The sequence below is a fragment of the Rhinolophus hipposideros genome (assembly GCF_964194185.1).
Source record: "Rhinolophus hipposideros genome assembly, chromosome: 11".
NCBI lineage: Eukaryota > Metazoa > Chordata > Mammalia > Chiroptera > Rhinolophidae > Rhinolophus > Rhinolophus hipposideros.
Genome location: NC_138057.1, coordinates 65955731 through 65973239, shown reverse-complemented (window position 1 = coordinate 65973239; position 17509 = coordinate 65955731). Strand labels below are relative to the sequence as shown.

The 17509-nt window shown below is 53.7% G+C and overlaps 1 protein-coding gene across 3 annotated transcripts in view; it reads right to left on the bottom strand.

Moving 5' to 3' along the window:
- The window catches only part of COL27A1 (collagen type XXVII alpha 1 chain), a 134679-nt gene that overhangs the window by 26808 nt on the left and 90362 nt on the right, over nucleotides 1–17509 (bottom strand). For 2 of the 3 annotated variants that reach the window (XM_081067127.1, XM_081067126.1), the window contains exons 28-37: nucleotides 16480–16533; nucleotides 11217–11270; nucleotides 10580–10624; nucleotides 10451–10495; nucleotides 10135–10188; nucleotides 9045–9098; nucleotides 8169–8222; nucleotides 6644–6697; nucleotides 4675–4728; nucleotides 2259–2366 (exon numbers count right to left, since the gene is read on the bottom strand). In XM_081067127.1, the coding sequence (XP_080923253.1) occupies nucleotides 2259–2366; nucleotides 4675–4728; nucleotides 6644–6697; nucleotides 8169–8222; nucleotides 9045–9098; nucleotides 10135–10188; nucleotides 10451–10495; nucleotides 10580–10624; nucleotides 11217–11270; nucleotides 16480–16533 (576 nt within the window). The remainder of the gene's footprint in view (nucleotides 1–2258; nucleotides 2367–4674; nucleotides 4729–6643; nucleotides 6698–8168; nucleotides 8223–9044; nucleotides 9099–10134; nucleotides 10189–10450; nucleotides 10496–10579; nucleotides 10625–11216; nucleotides 11271–16479; nucleotides 16534–17509) is intronic. The other variant, XM_081067128.1, reaches the window with a different exon arrangement.

The following is a 17509-nucleotide window of genomic DNA, read 5'->3' as shown; positions in this document are numbered from 1 at the left end:
ACATATGGTTATCAACACATGGCCAGGCACTATGTCTACACTCTACTTCATATCTCATTCAATTCTCACTGTAGGGCTGGGGAGGAAGGGATTATTTATCCCATTTCAGAGCTAAAGAAACTGAGACTCAGCAGAGATGAAGTCACCGTCTACAGGCTACCCAGCCAGGTTAGACATGAGACATGGATCCCAGTTTCTGGGTACCCCTGGTCTAGGCTGGCCCTGCTTGGGGAATTGTGAAATCAGGATACAGGGCTGGTAGAATTTGCTGGTGGACTGAGGTGACTGCAATGGCTGATTCCTTGTCAGAAGGAGAAATGAGTCAGTGTCAAAGTATTCAGTACAGAACCAGAGAGACGGAGTCTCCCTCCAGACAGGGCCAGCAGCTGGCCTCTTGTTCTGATAGGCCCTCTGCAGCTGGGAGCGTCCCCCATGGTGTGGGAAATCCTGAGTAAGGGCTGGCACATCCAGTGGGGTGAGGCTATGGGGCCAGAATGAAGACTTTCGCTGGGCCCCCATCCATATAGATGTAATTCTGGAAAGTCCCTGATGGCTCATAAAATTCTATTTTTAAATACTCAACTGTTTCCAGGCCACAGAGTGGGAGATACTAGTTCTGCAGTCCTGATGCCAAAGAGACTCAAATACAGGGTTCTCACCACCTCTGTCACCCGACACACTCAGTCTGGCCCCAGTGAACCTCTTTCTAGTTCCAGTATATGAGAATTGGGAGTGACAGCAAAATATGGACATAACAATGTCCATAACACCACCACCACTAAAACCACCCACATCACCATGTCCTTTGTCACCACCACTGTCACTGCAATCACCACCATCAAGACTACCAGCATCATCACCACCATGGTCATCACTATGACTAACCACCATCACCACCACCACCACCACCACCACCACCGCCACCATCACCACCACCACCACCACCGCCACCATCACCACCATCACCACCACCGTTACCACCACCATCACCACCACCACCACCACCATCACCACCACCGTTACCACCACCATCATCACCATCATTATCACCATCACCACTACCACCACCATCACCACCACCGTTACCACTACCATCACCATCACCACCACCACCACCACCATCACCACCACCGTTACCACCACCATCACCATCACCACCACCACCACCAACAACACCATCATCACCATCATCACCATCACCACTACCACCACCATCACCACCACCGTTACCACCACCATCACCATCACCACCACCACCATCACCACCACCATTACCACCACCATCACCATCACCACCACCACCATCACCACCAACAACACCATCATCACCATCACCACTACCACCACCATCACCACCTTCGTTACCACCACCACCACCATCACCACCACCACCATCACCACCAACAACACCATCACCATCACCACCACCACCATCACCACCACCATCACCACCACCATTACCACCATCATCACCATCACCATCACCACCAATACCACCACCATCATAATCACTACTATCACTACTACCACCATCACCACCATCATCACCATCACCATTAGCTTCTAGTCATTTCCTCCTCCAAATCCATAAAGACAATCTGTTATATTTCTGGTATATTTCATAAAGTGCTTTTTTATCCAAAGTTTCATTGACTCTTCATAGATGAGAAAACCAAGGCTCAGAGAGAGACAGTGATTTTCTCAAGGTCATACAGAAAGTGGGTGCTTGAGCTGACCTCAACATTTGAACTCTGGGCCCAGGGTTATTTCTGCCATATGTTGTTGCCCATTCCATAGTCATGATACTCAAAAGCTCACTAAGAAAGGGTCCCTGGAACATTAAGACTCAAAGTGATCTCAGCACACATTCCTTCCAAATCCTTCATCACACCAAGGGCAGGGGGACCCAGAGAGGGTAAGAGCAAGTGAAAGGTCACACAGCAAGTTACTGATGGAGAATCAGGACCAGTGCCCCTCTTGTTGAATTCTCCCTACTAAATTCAGTGTGGCTGAATGTAGGGATTAGGTAGGATGAGGTCAGAAGGGGCCAAGTTTGTACAGGGCACAGCAGCCAGACTAAGGAGAGGAATGTTACTCAAGAGCCATGGGAGTGTTAGGCAGAGGAGGAGGAGGGACCATAGCACAAGACCCTTTTGTGGCAGCTACCAAAAGTCCTCCCACCGAATTGTCTGAACAGACACAAGTGTTATTTGCCCCCCGGGAGTCTCAAGTGCTGGCATGCAGCCATGCCCACTCACCCGGACACCAGTGATGCCAGGAGGGCCAGCGGGCCCATCCTCGCCCATCAGTCCCTCCTGGCCCTTCTCGCCACGCTCACCGTCAGGCCCTGGGTCACCCCTGTCTCCCTGGGTGGGAAGGGCAGGGGGAGAAGAGAGAGAGAAAGAATAAATTAGTCACCAAGCCTAGCCGAGGGCCAGAATTTCAGGGCTCCATTTAGATGTTCACAGCTGACCAATTCCTGGATTCCTTGACAGCTCTCCCAGCTGCCAAAAGGGTCGGGCTGGCATGGCCCCGCTGGCACGGGGAACAGCCTTGACATGGCGGTTTCTAGTGTCTGAACCTGGGCAGGAAGGGGATGGCTCAGAGAAGAGAGGACCCTGACCACACCCATCCCATGAGTTCATAGGAAGGGAGTACGTTTTGGGAGACTAGGGCTATTTCTTGCCAACGTAGACATATGGGGAGGACAAGAATCATAACAGGTTGAAATAAAGGAGGTTGAAAAGACTTCACCCAATTCTGCCTCCAGAACTAACTTTTTCCATTTTTCTGGGTAGCAGTTTCAACCTTTGCTCACATGAAAACAGTTTACATTAATAATAAGTAAGAAGTAATAGTTTCGATGGCTATGTACCAGGCTTAGAGCCGTGGAACAACAATTCCAAGGCGAGGAAGCTGGTTAGCAGTAAACAAAGCTTCACAGGCATAATCCAACCAGACTGCATGCTTCCATCATTTGTTGTTAATGTCTTACTCTCCTGAGCATGTTCTCCCATTGCTCTGTGTGGTTCTCATTCTCACTGGCTGCAGAACACCCCCTGTCAAGCGGGTGGCAGCTAGCTCTTAGATAGCACTTGCCACATCCGTGGAGGTGCATGGACTGCTGCCCTTGGGCCCTGTGGGCAGAACAAGTTCAAGGGGCATAGATGGCAGCGTCCATCAGGGTTGCCCCAGTGGGACCTGTGGCTGAGCTGCAGGTGGCTCCCCTGTGACTGTTCACAGAGGCCCTTGGGAGAGAGTGTGAAGTCCTGGGTACGAGGCAGGGGTGGGTTGGGGAGTAGGCTTGGAGAAGCAGAGTCTCTGCTAGTTTTGTTTCCCGGCGCCACACTTTACGAGAGACACTGATCAATTGGTGTGTGTCCAGGAGAAAGAGTGGGTTCCGAGGGCATGAAGCCAGAACGTGGGAACAGGACCCCTGAGAGCACGCACTGCAGGCCAGTCATTCTGGGGCCTGGGCTCAGGGGGCTGGTGTGGCAGGTTACTGGGGCACTTTCTAGCTCAGCCAGGGAGGACTTCCCAATAGAGGGGTCCAGAGATGACACAGATGAAAAAGGGAGATCCCAGCTGAGGTGTGGGCCAGTGCAGTGCAGATGTGGGCACCAGGAAAGGACTGGGCAGGTTGACTTCTGAGGTCCCTTCCCAGGGAGACTTTCCAATTCTAAGCATGGCCTGGCATGGAGACAAGGGTCTGGCCCTGATGGCCGTCTCACAGAGCCCCCTGGCTCCAGGATTAACCTTCTGGCCTGCCATTCCTGGCCACCTGGGGAATCCTGACATCCTAGGACATCAGCCAACGTTCTGAAGAGCCTTACAAGTTGTCTAGATCAACACTCTCAATTTACAGATGGGGAAACTGAGGCCCAGAGAGAGGCAGAGACTTCCCAACACCACATGTAAGTCAGTGGCAGAGCACGGGTTCTGGTTCCTTCTAATTTAAAGGTTCTGTGGTCAGGGGACAATACCTCCCTCACCCCCAGGGTTAGGCTGCCTAACTTCAAATCTTGCTCACACTTCTCAGTAGATGTGCGACCGTGGGCAAAGCCCCTCATTTGTAACATAAGCAGCAAGGTGTGACTGTGAGAATTGAAAGAGATGCTCCATGTAAACAGCTTAGCCCAACATCCAGCTCCCTGCTGGATAAAGGTTAGCTGTGACTAAGAGTTACTACCACCTGTTGTCACCATCAGCTAGTTGTCAGCAAACTCAGAGGAGATAATCAGCATAAAAGCACTGTATAAACAAACTAGAAAGTGTGGTATGTCTCCCAGAGGTTGTTTTCACCATGAAGGTTATTCTCCACAGACACGATAAAGAAAACAGGCGTTCAGGTACCACCCGTAGCTAAGAGGAACTGCAGTTTTGAGGAGAAGGGAAGCAGGGAGAAGTGGAGGGTGGGGATTGTCCCCAAAGCTGCCTGAGCAGGGTGGAGAACAGTGGGCGGGGGGGGGATGGGCGCTGGACAGGGCTCACCCTCACCCATCCTGTTCTCAATGGGAATCAGCTGGAAGTCAGCTCTCAGAGCTTTACGGGAACATGGTGCTTCCGGAAGAAAACTTAGGTCTCGGATGAGAGGACAGTCGGGGCACAGGTAGAAGCAGTTCCCAAACGCCCCTTCCTCCCCAGTGCCTGCACCAGAAGAGACTGCACGCTTACCTTCAGCCCATCGGGCCCTGCAGGGCCACTGTCACCTTCAAGGCCTGGCTCTCCCTGGAAAGGATAGTGGGAAAAGAAGAGGAGACGTTACTGGGGAGTGGGCCCCACGTGCTTTGACTTCCTTCCCCTCCCTGGAGCAGGACCCCCAACCTCTGATCTCCAGGCAGTGTGGTGGTCCTGGAGTATCTGTCACACACACAGTGGGTGGCTGAATTAGTGAATGAGCAGGAGAGTTGAGGCACCCACTCAGCTCCCAGAAAGGAGGGGCAGAACCTCAAGCAAAGCCTGCTGTCTGCAGGGCAGGCTGGGGTGGGAGCTGCATGAGGTCTCAAGTTAGAAAGTGTTGGTCATGCAGCCATTCTGGACACCCGTGGTTGGACTAGGCAGTGCAGCCTAGTGGTTGAGAAAGGTTTTGACATCAGGCAGACCTCATGCCCGCACTGGGCTTCCCATTCACTGGTGGTTTGACCACAAGCAAACTACCCAGCCCCCATGGGCATCTGTTTTCTCATCTGAAAATGGGGCTGATCCCACTTCCTATAAGGGGTCCTCCAAAGCACAGTATAAGCACCCACAAATGGTAGTCATTGGAGATATTATTTCTGGAATTAGAGTGAGCCCTCACTGAACTCCTTGGTGGAATCCCATTTTTCAGATGAGGAAAATGAGGCCAGCCTTCAGACTTTCTTACCAGCAAGTTTGGGAAAGATACCCAGACCCTGAGCCCCGTCCTGACCCTCAGCTAGTCTCCCTGCTTGCCCTTCTAGCTTCAGAGATGCCTCTGGGCTCCTCAGTTCTCTCAATGGCTGTCAAATTAAGTTTGGGTCATTCTCTGCTTTTAGAATTCAAAACCATTCAGCATCTGAGCTGGAAGAGGCCTAAGAAGCCATCAGATGCCGGGATGGCAAAGGCCTGACAGGTGTGTAGATTCCACCCATCTTGTGCCCATGGCAGACATCACTAATCGATCCACTAGAATGTGGCTCCATAAGGACAAGGCCTTCTGTTACTGTTGTGTCCCCAGTGTCTTGAGAAAAGTGCCTGGCACACAGTGGGCTCATCATTCTCTTTCCTACTGTGTCTAGATGGAGCCTCAGGATCCTCTTAACATGGTATTTCTAGAAGACTGTACTGACCAATTGTCATTGACACACAAGATTTGCCATCTCAAGGCTTCAAGCTCCGTACTCATCCTCTCTTGCCCTGTGACCTCCCTCTCATTCTGTGTCTTAACTCAATTTGGGGAGTCCCTGTCAACTATGCAGAAGAGGTAGTGTGTGGCATTGGGAAAAAGGAAAGATGAGAAGTGAGGAGACTTTGTTTGGGGGTTTGGTGCCCCCATGAACTGAGAACCACACTAATCCCCCTTATGCTTGGGCCTCACCTGCTCATCTGTAAGGTATTAGAGGATGCCTGCTCTGTATCCCTCACAGCTCCCCAGTGGTCCACATTCAGGCAGGGACCTTATCACTGTGCACAGAGCATAGAGGGGTGGACACAGAGGCATGCCAAGGCTTCTTAGAGAAAGACAAGCTTTGTAGATTTATTTTGGAAAAAGGGATGATAACCTTCTATGGAACAGTTTTCAGGGGTAATAATAGGTATTTTTCAAAAAAAGCACTTAGCTGTCAAATAAGTTTGGAGACCCTGGATTAATCCCAACGAAACCAATTTCTTGTGGAAGGCTTTCCCAGAGCCTTGAAAATGTTACCGTCAATGTGCAAGAGAGAACACTGAGCATTTAGTGAGTCCCGAACATTTTGAAACATTAAATGCTCTCCTTTAAAGAGCACCTCTACATTGTGGAAATTGCTGGCCCACCAAGAGAGACTGGATGAGTCTGTGGAGATCCATGATCTATTTCTGCAGGTGAGGAAACCGAGGTGCAGGGAGATTGAGTAAAGCCCTTCCCCCCACCCAAACACCCTGGGGGTGGCTTTCCAGGGAGAATAAATTTGCTTTGACTTACCCGCTGCCCAATGAGGCCCTGTTCCCCAGGGGTGCCCAGAGGCCCAAGATCACCCTAGGAGAAACCAAACACAAGTCCTTGGGGGTGGGTAGCGCCAACCCCAGCCCTCACCACCAGCTCTGATTTTGTGGCGGGAGCTAGTGAGCTGGGGCAGCTCCTTCCCAAGAACCAAAGAGAAATTATAAAATGCCAACTAGAGCCCCTTTTCCAAGTCAGCCCTGGCCATGTCGGGACCACGACCACCATCATCACAGCTCACACTTACATGGAGCTGTCCTAAAGGCAGCTGATCCTTGAACAATGCAGGGGGGTAGGGGCACAGTCAAAAGCTGCATATAACGACAATCACTAGGCATTCGCGGATTCTCAACCACGGAGCTGACCCTTGAACAACGCCGGTTAGAACTGCACTGGTCAATTGAAAAAAATCCGCATGTGTGAACGTGCATAGTTCTAACCCGTGTTGTTCAAGGGTCAACTGTACCTTTTTATTGCACATGTTTAATTGTCACCACCCAACAGGAAAGGTATCTTCTTTTACAAATGAAGAAACCAAGGGGCTGTGGGGTTAAGTAACTAGCCTGAGCTCATGGCTACTAAGTGATAGGTTCGGGATTCAAACCCGGGTAGTTTGGCTCCAGAGCGTTTCAGATGCAGAGATGGCAACTCTGGCTGGCCACCTCCTTTACTCTCCTTGAAAGTTTAAGCAAGAAACGCAACAAGGAAGAGGACCTAAATGAGCCAGAATCACTATCACCCACGTTCCACATTCCCAAGAGACCCCAAATGGGTCTTTCTCCTATAGGGATTTCCAAGCCACACTCCCTCCCTGCTGCTGTCTGGGGTACAAGGAGGAGGCAGAACTCTGAGGCCCCAGCTCTGCGCCGATCCGCAGCCCCACTTCTATCTGTTTGCTGCATTGTTTCAGCAAAGGATTCTGGAACTAAGCCAAGACTGATAATCCCAGGTCTGGTCCAACTCCCTCGGAATGGCTGGGAGACGCCAATGGGGGGTGATCTGCCTCAAGTCCCACAGCCCCTCCAGGGTTCCCCTAGGCCCTGCCTCAACAATGCCCCAGGCCACCAGCGTTGTTTCTCAGCTCCAGGGCCTATATAGGGAGCAACATCCTCTTCCAACAGTGGAGAGGAGAGGGGGCTCTCCCCAGAGAGCCCCCCGGCGCCTAGGTATCAATGGGCGCCTGTTTCCCAGCAGGTAATGAGGGGCACCACGGGTGCTGAAATGCAGATGGTATCGCGGGAGGCCAGGAGGTACTGCTGACCTAGCAAGGGGCAGGCGCAGGTGCCAGAGAAAACATTACTGGGGAGGGGCGGGGGTGAGGAATCTGGGCCAGCTGGGCCCTCTGCTGTGGCCATCACCAGGACCCACCCGCTCCCCAGCCAGGTGCACAGAGAACCTATTATCCTGGACATAAGAAAGGCTCATTTCTCTTCTGTGCGGAGGACGTGGCCACCAGCTGGGAGCTGGTTTTAGCAAGTCATTTTGCCCTTCTTTCATCCCACCTCACCTTCATCCCGGCTTCCCCAGGAAGGCCCGATTCTCCCACTGCACCCGGCGGCCCCTGAAAGAAAATGCTATTGGTTTTCCCTAGACCAAGGACTGGCCCCTGGTTGTAAGGGAGGAGATAACTGAGGCAGGCTCAGAGAGGGCAAGGGACATGCTGAGGTCACACAGCATGAGAGAGCTATCTCAGAGCTTGGAGCTGGGACTGGGGCGGGGGGGGGGGGGGTGTGACTGGGCCCAGACTGGGATACCCTGAGGCTGCTGAAGCCTTCTCCCTCCCCGAGAGTGTGGTTTACCACATTAGGAGCCCCTTGGCAAGCACAAGAAGGAAAATTTCATGATTTGTATAAGGCCAGGAGAGGAAGCCAGCAGATGCTGTGTCCAGGGCGGAGTGATTCCAGCCCTTCTCTCTGAGCCAGGCCAGGAAGACAAGGGCAGGAAGGGGTCCTACTTATAACCATTGGCATAAACTCTGCAGTTCAGTTTTCTCCTCTGGATAAAACAGAGGTGTCTGAAGCCCCTTCCAAGCTCCTTGCTACATATCCTTAAGAGGGCTGGTTCTGCAGTCAAACCTGGGCTGGGGTGAAGTCCCAGCAGTGTGGGGGCAGGGGCATTGCTGCTTTCCTTGGTGCCAAAAAAGAAGCACTGTCAACTCCCCCTGAAGTTCCTGGGACCCCTGTCTCCCACCTATTGCCCCTGGGACTGGGAGCCCAGCTCCTCACCATATGCCATTAGAGTACATCTACCTTCTCTGCCTTCAGTCTCTGCAGCATACAGGACATGACCACCTGCCCAGGCCAGGCCAGGGTCCCCTAGTCTCAGAGGAGCTGATACCTCCCCAGCAGCACCATGGAACAAATAACAGTCCTTCAGCACTCACCTTGCGACCCATCTCTCCTGGAGGGCCAATTGGTCCCTGGGGTCCCTGAGGGCCCTGGAAGACAGACAGACACACAGACAGTTGGGAGAAGCTAGCCTGGGCCCTATCTGGGGTCTGAGGCTTGATAATGCAGTCTGGAGGGGTGGGTGAGAGTGAGCAGCCACAAACCCTAGGCCTCTGCAGCCCATGCCCCTATCCTGGGCCATGCTGTCCCCTAGTTTCCCCTCCAGTCCATCTGTACACTCTCCTATTCATCTACCTGAAACTCAGTGAGGCCCTCTCCTGCTCAGGAATCTTCCAGCTCTGGAGCCCTGCTCACTCTGTTCCCTCTGCCTGGACACCATTCCACCTCGGATCCACCTCTGGAAACCCCCACCCTCACCCTGGTCAACCCACTGTTCAAAAGAGCATCTCTCCTTGGGCCTCAAGATGTGGGACTGAAGCGTGGCCCAAGGGGCAGGAGCCTCCCGTTGGGCACGTTTCTTCCTGAGCCCCAGGAGATTCTATCCTCTCCTCTCCATCTCCAAGAGCACCACTCCACAGCCTCCTTATGGGGCTCCCCGACACTTGGGCTGTGCCCCCAAACCCAAGCTTCCGGTGAGATCTGAAAGGCCTCCCCGTTTCAAACCCCTCAATGGCTCCCGTTGCCCTTAGGGTAAAATCTCTCTCCGTGGTGGGACCTCCTCCTGCCTGCCCCCTGTCCAGCTCTCTCCCCTCCAGCCACGATGGGCTCTGCAGTTCCCATTCAGTTTGTTAGTTTATTCTCTTTCTCCCTCCCACCAAAAACATCTCCCTTCACTTTTCACTGTGATAAGCACACCAGACATATTTTCTCATTTCATCTTCAGGACCAGATAGCAAGGGAGGGACCATTATTCCCATTTTACTGGCAAGAAAACTTAGGCTGGAGGGCAAGAACTCTTAGACTCAACCCAGAGTTCCAGAGCCCCCCCGCCAGCGTTCCCTCCACCATCCGAGGCCTGTCCCATCAGCCCCAGCACGGTCACTCTCCACCCTCTCTCCTTGTGTGAATACTGGCCCACACCCGCAGACGCACTAAGAGGCAAAGTGGGAGGAAGAGGGCAGTTACCGGTTCTCCTGGGAGGCCCTTGGTGCCTGGCGGGCCGGAAGGACCCGGAATGCCCTGCAGAGTTAAACAAAGGGGAGCTTAGTCCCTCTGTGGCCTTCTCCCCCACCTGTGCCCTTGGCCTCAGTCAAGCCATCACAGCACTGAGTGACGGATGGGGAGACTGAGTTCCAGGGGAAGAGACATTACCCAAGGGTCTTCAGTAAAGGGAGTAGGCAACTAGAACCTTTGGGATTTCCAGAGCAAGATGGGACTTGGCTAGAAGGGCTATTATCTCCCCACACAGCCCCATGGCATTTTAAGAACCAGTGCTACTTACGGGAAAGCCTCGAGCCCCCAAGTGCCCTCGCTCGCCAGCCGCACCCTAGAAGCACATTTGGGTTCATTAATGGCACACGTCACAAAGCAGGAAGTGGGAAGGGAGACTGGCAGCCATGGTGAGACATACCTGCTGCCCAGGCTGGCCCAGTCTGCCCTGCGGTCCTGGAGGTCCCTACAGGAAGCAAAGCCCTTGAAGGTGGGGAGGGTATTTGGGAGGCCCCTTCACAGAGAAGGGACCCACACTCCCATGGGAGATATAAGGAACCAGGGATCATGGCATCCACTCCTCTCCCCAGTATGCAGGTCGGAAAACTAAGACCCAGCAAAGGGAGTGGCTCGCCATAGTCACCAGGTGCTCTGGCAAGGATCAAGGACTCCGTGCTCCTGAGGGCAATAGAAACAGCCTCAGCTCTCAGAGACCCTGGAGGGCTTTGGCGGTCCCTGGAAGGGGCCAGAGGTCATAAGTGATTCCTCCTCACTCTCACACTCCCACCTCTGTTTCATTCACATGCTTTCTCTCACTTTCACTCTCAGTCTCAAAGCTCCTTCTCTCTCCCCTGCCCCCATGCGCAGGGCTGGTGGGGTGGAGTTAGGCAGAGGGCAAGAGGAGTGGCTAGATGAGCTCTCAGGCACTACCCTCCAGCCTCTCAGGGACTCCTGGCTGTCCGCCAGGGGCCTATTGCTGAGGGGATTGTGAGGCCTGGTTCCTGGATTCCTGACCCAGCATGGAAGGAGAGAAGAAAGGTAGGCCATGGGGATTTTACCTTCAGACCCCGGGACCCCTGCTCCCCAGCTGGTCCGTCTGGTCCTCGGGGGCCCTGGAATAGGAAAAAGGGACTAGCACAGTGGACAGCAGGGGTCTCCCTTGAATTGGGAACCAGGAGGCAGGGCTGCCCAGAGCCTTGGGCTCTGCACAAGCTTGGGGCTCCCTCCTCCTCCTACTTACCTGGGAAGGGGCTCCCTCCTCCTCCCACTAACTGTCACCCTGAGACGGGTCACCCCTGTGCAATGTGCCTGCTGAAATGGCTCTGCAGAGGGCTCACATGGGTGGTCTCAGCTACAGGCCCTAGTATTCTGGAATGGGGCCAGTGGTACATCTAAACCCTTTTTAAAGAGACCTTGGGGGACGGGGATCAGCCAGCCAACCCATTTCACAGACACGGAGACTGAGGGCCAGAGTACAGACACATGGGCAAGTCCCTATAGCCAGGTCTTCAGACTCTCCTCTCGCATGCTCTTCCCACTTGGGCAGAAATAGTTGTATGGACCACAGCCCTTGGGAAAACTGACAGAAAAGGACCCAGGGAGGATCTGAATATAGCCAGATGTGTGGAACAGTCCCCTCTCCAGCCAGATGTGCAAGCTAATCTGGTCCAGCTCACATGAGGAGGGGGCAGGAACAGGGCAGGAGTCAAGCAGCTGTTCCCCGGAGTTCTTGGATCAGGTCTGAGCCCTGAGACAGAATTCTTGATCTTTTGAGAGTTGGGAGGCCCCCAGGGCAGATGGAATCCCATCTGCCCCCAAAGATGAGAACATTGAGGCCAAGACAAGGAAAGTGACTCGTCTAGGCCTCTTAGCACATTAGCAGCTGATATCCCCTCCAGGGTTCCACCCAGTGTCCTATGTTTCCCCTCCATAGGATGGGACACAGATGGGATAGGGTCCCCTGGAAGAGGCCCTCATGAACAGTGTGGTGTCTGATCTGGAGGGGGTCAGAGGGGCTGTGTTGGGAAGACAACAAGGACCCCGTGAAGGAGACTGGCCCACACAGCCTGGCAGCAAGGGGACCAGCCACAAAAGGGGTCGGGGAACTGTCTGCGTGGAGGGAGGATGAGGGATGAGAAAACAACAAGGAGAGATCACTTAAAAACTGAATGAGGAAATTTTTAATTAATAATTGAGCCAGAAAAAGCAACACTTCCTCTTATCAGCTGCCTGGGGCTCTGGATACTTCAGCTCCACACTACAGCCTCAAACAGATCATCGCTGATTAAATAAACCAGAGCTGGAGACCAGTGGGCTGCAGCCAGGGCTTCCGCTGGGAGTCTTTGTTCCCAAGTGTCTCCAAGCCCGGAGCCCAGTGGGGATCCAACAGTGTGCACAGTGGTGCTCAGGAAATGTTGTGTCTCAGGGACAGCGACTGTTCCTCACTGAGCCTCAGTCATCTCATCTCAGAAATTCTGCCTCAAGGCAGGAAATCATCCCCGAAATCATCCCCACAAGAGGCTCAGCACCTGGCCTATATAGCAAGTGCTCGAGCAAACCTAGCTCTGCCAGAAGAGGCTGCAGGCTCCCCAGGGGCAGGGACACAGGGATGGCTCTGGGAATCTGGATGCCATTCCTTCCTCAGCACAGGCAGCTCATACTGTGCTGCGTACAACCGGCTGAGAGTTTTCACAGGTTCAAGATGAGGTTTGATTAGACGGGGTGGGTGCAACTTCTGGTTTTGCTGCCAGCTTGCTGTGTGACCCCAGGAAAGTCCCTATCCTTCTCTGGGCTTCAGTTGTAGGTGGATACTGTCAGACCATGGGTTAGACTTACCCCCTCCCCATCCCAATTCATGGACAGGGACCTGGTAGAGAGGGGCCAGACTGGGGTAGGGACATCCCAGGTCCTGGGAGTCAGGACAGAGGCTGAGCTGATCGGTGGGCTTCTGGGCCTTTCTGAGAAATCGCTCTGGCCCCTGGTCTCTGTCTCTAGCTGAGGCATAAACCTCCCTGGAAAGGGAGAGCTTTGGGAGTGGAGCAGAGGCCCAGGGATGTCGAGGGCTTGGTGTGAATCACATAGCACCCTTTTTATCCTAGGAATCACAGCTTTTCTTGGAGAAACGTTATGTGAGCTATAATAGTAACAACAGCAGCAGCAGCAGAGGCAGCAATAGGAGTGAACACTAGTCCCCTCATTTTACACATAAGCAAACTGCATATGGTCACATTGCTAGTAAGTGGAGGAGCCAGAATTTGAACCCGAGTCAGCCAAATGCTGATTTTCCCCCACCACTCCCTGCCATAGTTTAACAGTGTGAGAGTGAGCTCACCGTCACAGCAGTTGTACAGGTCAGGGCCTAGAAAAGCCTGCCAAGAAGGTTCTGCTCTGGGCAGGGTGTTGGAGAAGACAACGTCTAAAATCCCTGTTACTTGGAGGACTCTGCTGTCCCCTGAGAGCACCAGAGAGTTCAGGAAGCTGGGGCTGACTTAGGAGAGACAGTACCAACCTTTCCTGTCTGGAGGGAGGAGGACGCAGCGGGCCCTAGCCACCCTCCTGCCCTAGCTCCACTGTGCAGGGAGATAAGCGAGAGCAGCCACACACCCGCACCCTTGCTCTGGGCCACTCTGCAGCTTGTCCTGTGTCCTGCAGGACCCCCAATCCTGAGCCTTGCTTCCTCAGATGAACACGGACTGACCCACCCCACTGGAAGCAGGCCACTCCCCCAGGAAGTTGTTTGCAGTCATAGCTGGGGCTTGGTGGGGAGGAGACCCTGCCTGGGACAGAAAATCTGGCCAATCACAGCTCCTGTGAAAAATGGATGGGTGATTGAGAAAGCACATCCTACGCATGGCTGCCTATCAGGAGCGGACCATATGTGAGGAGCCAGTGAAGGGTTTTCATCCCCAGGGCCATCCGATGAGGCCGATTCTGTTGTGGGCCCATTTTACAGAGGAAAACGTGGGGAAGCCAGGGTTCGAGGTCATGCTGAGCTCTTAGCACCTCTCACTGGAGCAGAGTTCCACATCAGGCACTTGAATCTCTGAATCCTCCCTATTCCCTCAAAGGGGACAGTGGAGGGAGAGTGGAATGTCCCATGACCTTCGCCAACACCCTGCCCCAGCGTGCAGCCCTCCTGGCAGGCTGCTGTAGGCCCTGAGCAGCACCCCCCCCCTCGTCCTGGGGAGCTCACTCCCACACTGAGGAGCAGTGACTCGTAGGAGTGAAAAGAGTGGGCATCCAGCTGACTTGGCTTCAAATCCTGGCTCCTGACAACTTCCTCCTAAAGTCACTCACAAAACCTTAGAGAGGTTAAGAAACTGGACTGAGGTCCTAGAACTAGTAACTGGGAAGGTGGAGACTTGCTCCTATAACTGTCTGACCCCAGAGCCCTCAGTCTTTCAACTGGGGCCCGTGGACCCAGACCCTGTCAACAGCTCTACCAAGAGCAGAGGGCCTGGGGCCCCATCCGACCTCTGGTCTCAGCAGCTTAGTGCTCGTGCTGCCCAGGGTAGGGAGGTGGAGGAGTTGGCATGGGGGGATAGCAGGGCCCATCTGGGCACGGGCAGAGAAGCAGGCAGGGCCTTGTAGACCTCCAAGCCCCTCCTCCATGGCACATATGGAGAAGCTGAAGCCCACAGAGCAGCGAGGCCTTGCTAAGGTCATAGAGCAAACCAGGAAGTAGGGGGTGTAGCCCAGAAATGAGCTCTTGAGCAGCACAATGGATGCCTCTCTCGGTCCCCCAGCACCCTCAGTTACCCCTTCTGTGAAGTGGCCTTTGGTGGCCTTTTAGGCAGGGGACCCAGAGGGCAGATCCCACCGGTTTTACATTCCTGCCAAACCCAGCGTGGGGAGGGGCTCATGTTCCTGAAGCTTCCCTCCCAGCTCCAGAGACTTTGATGTGGTTGGGAGCCTGGGTTTCCTCAAGCAGGAGATACATTCTTCCAGCCACTGCTGGGAAGGGGTGGTGGAGACAGCTGGGGGGAGCTCAGTGAGTTGAGGGGTTCTTAAGCCTCATATCTGGAGGGGAGAGCCGGGCCTGGGCCCACAGAGCTCACCCTCCAGCTAATCTGACTTCCTGAGGCAGGAGGAAAAGTGCTCAGGGTCAAGGTGGAACCTGGCTGTCAACAGGCCTTGGTCCACGTGCAGAGGCCCAGGGCACAGTGCTGGGAGGGGCCCTCCCCAGCCAGAGGAATGCCTCTTAATCTTCCCTTTCCCAGGCCGACTGTGCAGGCCATCTGGTTCAGGGGAAAATTTTAAACCTCTTGAAATCCAGCCAAGAGGAGCATAACAATAACAGATCCCTGTATGGTGCTTGGATATCAGGCCTGAGCTGTCTGCACTACCTGTGCCTTCTTGTTTCCTTTTTACAAGGCTGCATGGCCTGGCACCTGTATACCAGCTGGGGGCAGGAAACCATTCCATCAGCCCTCTCTAGCTGTGCAACCTGAAGCAAGTGACTTAACTTCTCTGTGTCTCAGTCTCCTTATCTGTAAATAGAAATAAGAATAGCACCTACTTTATAGGGTAGTGCTGAAGATTAAATTAATTAATGTATGTGATAAGACAGTGCCTGGCACATAGTAAGTACTAGTGATTACCTCTGGCTACCGTGCTCAGCCCAGCCCTTGCTTAGAGCTCTGTGTGGGTACCCACTGCCCTTGGAGCATAGCCCCCAGGCCTACCTGTGGTGTTTGAAGTCCTGCTTGGCTTGACACCTGCTAATTCTTGGCCTCATCCTTCTCACCTCATCCCTCTGCTGCACCAATGGGATCCCTAAATATGCCACACCTTCTCTCACCTTAAGGCTTTCCCTCTGCCTGGAACCTAGCCTCAGATCAAGCCCTCTCCCTGAAGCCTTCCCCGGTAACCTGTCCAGGAGGTGCCTCCTCCAGGCTCCCAAGCTGCCTGCCTTCCACCATTAACATGCTGATGACCTTGTGCCGTCTGTTTGACCAACTTAATTGAGCCATAAGGGCAGGCAGGGGTCATGCCTGTCCTATTCTCTGTGATATATCTACAGAGCCTCCAACAGTAGCTGGCATATCATAGGTGCTACATAAAAGCTGACTGAATGGATGAGCAAACACACGAATTGACAAGGCACTAGTACCACAGAGCCTGTCTGTGCCCATTGGATGGCAAGGACTGGTACTCAGAAATGTGCTGGAAAAGATGGGTCGGGGTCCCATGGTGAGCCCGGAACCCTGCCTGGTGAAAGCCAAAGATCCCCGAGCTGGGCAGGGGGCAAGGTACAGGACGTGGCCTCTCTAGCAGGTGACCCCCGCCAGTGTCAGCCCCCAGGGGCTGGGCCCCACTTACCCGGCGTCCCTTTGCTCCCCTCATCCCTGGTGGGCCTCGAGATCCGGGAGGACCCTGTGGGGAGGAGAAAGTTTGGAGAAGCCCCTTTTTAGGGAGTCAGTGCAACACTGAGGGCTAGGAGCAGGGGGCAAAGCTTCCTGCCTGGGCCCCACAGCCCCAATTTCTTCCTCATATTGAAGAAATTGGCCCAATGGGAAAATCCATCCCATTAGGTGAAGCAGGGGATAAGCTGCAAACTTGAGCAGGAGTCTGCCCTGGGTTCGATGCGGATGGGCCTCAAGCCTTCCGAGGAATCAGTAGTGGGGGAGAGGCCTCCCTGGATGAACCACTTCATTCTTTATCTCAAATCAACAATCAGAAGCTCTATGACATTCCTGACAAAAGGTCTTCTCAAATTTCCTCTTTTCTCCTCCCATCAGCAAGGAGAAAGTGGACACTCAAGTCCTGTCCTCCACTCTGTCCCAAAATATCACCCGAAAGCGACCTGAAAGCCATCTAGAAACAGCCCTGGGGTAAGGAGGGAGAACCAGCCCTAAGGTGAGGGACGGGCATGAGGAAGGGAGGCTCTAAGGTTGGGGGAGAGAGGCTGGGCAGAGAAGTGGGGTGAGGGGGAGGCAAAGAGAAGGGAATGGGAAGAAGCCCAGTTTTCTCTGTTTGACGGAGGAATGACAGGAGGGATGACACGAGGCACAAGCGAGTGACAGGAAGGGAGGGAAAGAAAACATAGGGCTGGCTTTGTGCCTTGAATTCTCAGCACCTGGTCTAAGCGCAGGCCTATGACATGGATTTAGAAATCTGTTGAAGGAATGATGACTACACAAACAATTGAAGAGGACAGGAGGTCAGAAAGGAGAGAGAGAGGTGAGGAAAGTAAGCGAGCCATCTCCCTGCCTAGTTCCTCTCCGCGGTTCCAGCCCCAGTGCTACACATCAAGCTGTGCCTGCACCCTTTGGCCAGCCAGGACCCCTCTGACAGCTGCAGGAGCCTCCCAGCTCAGTGGCCGGTCTCAGACAAGGCATGCTCCTTCTAC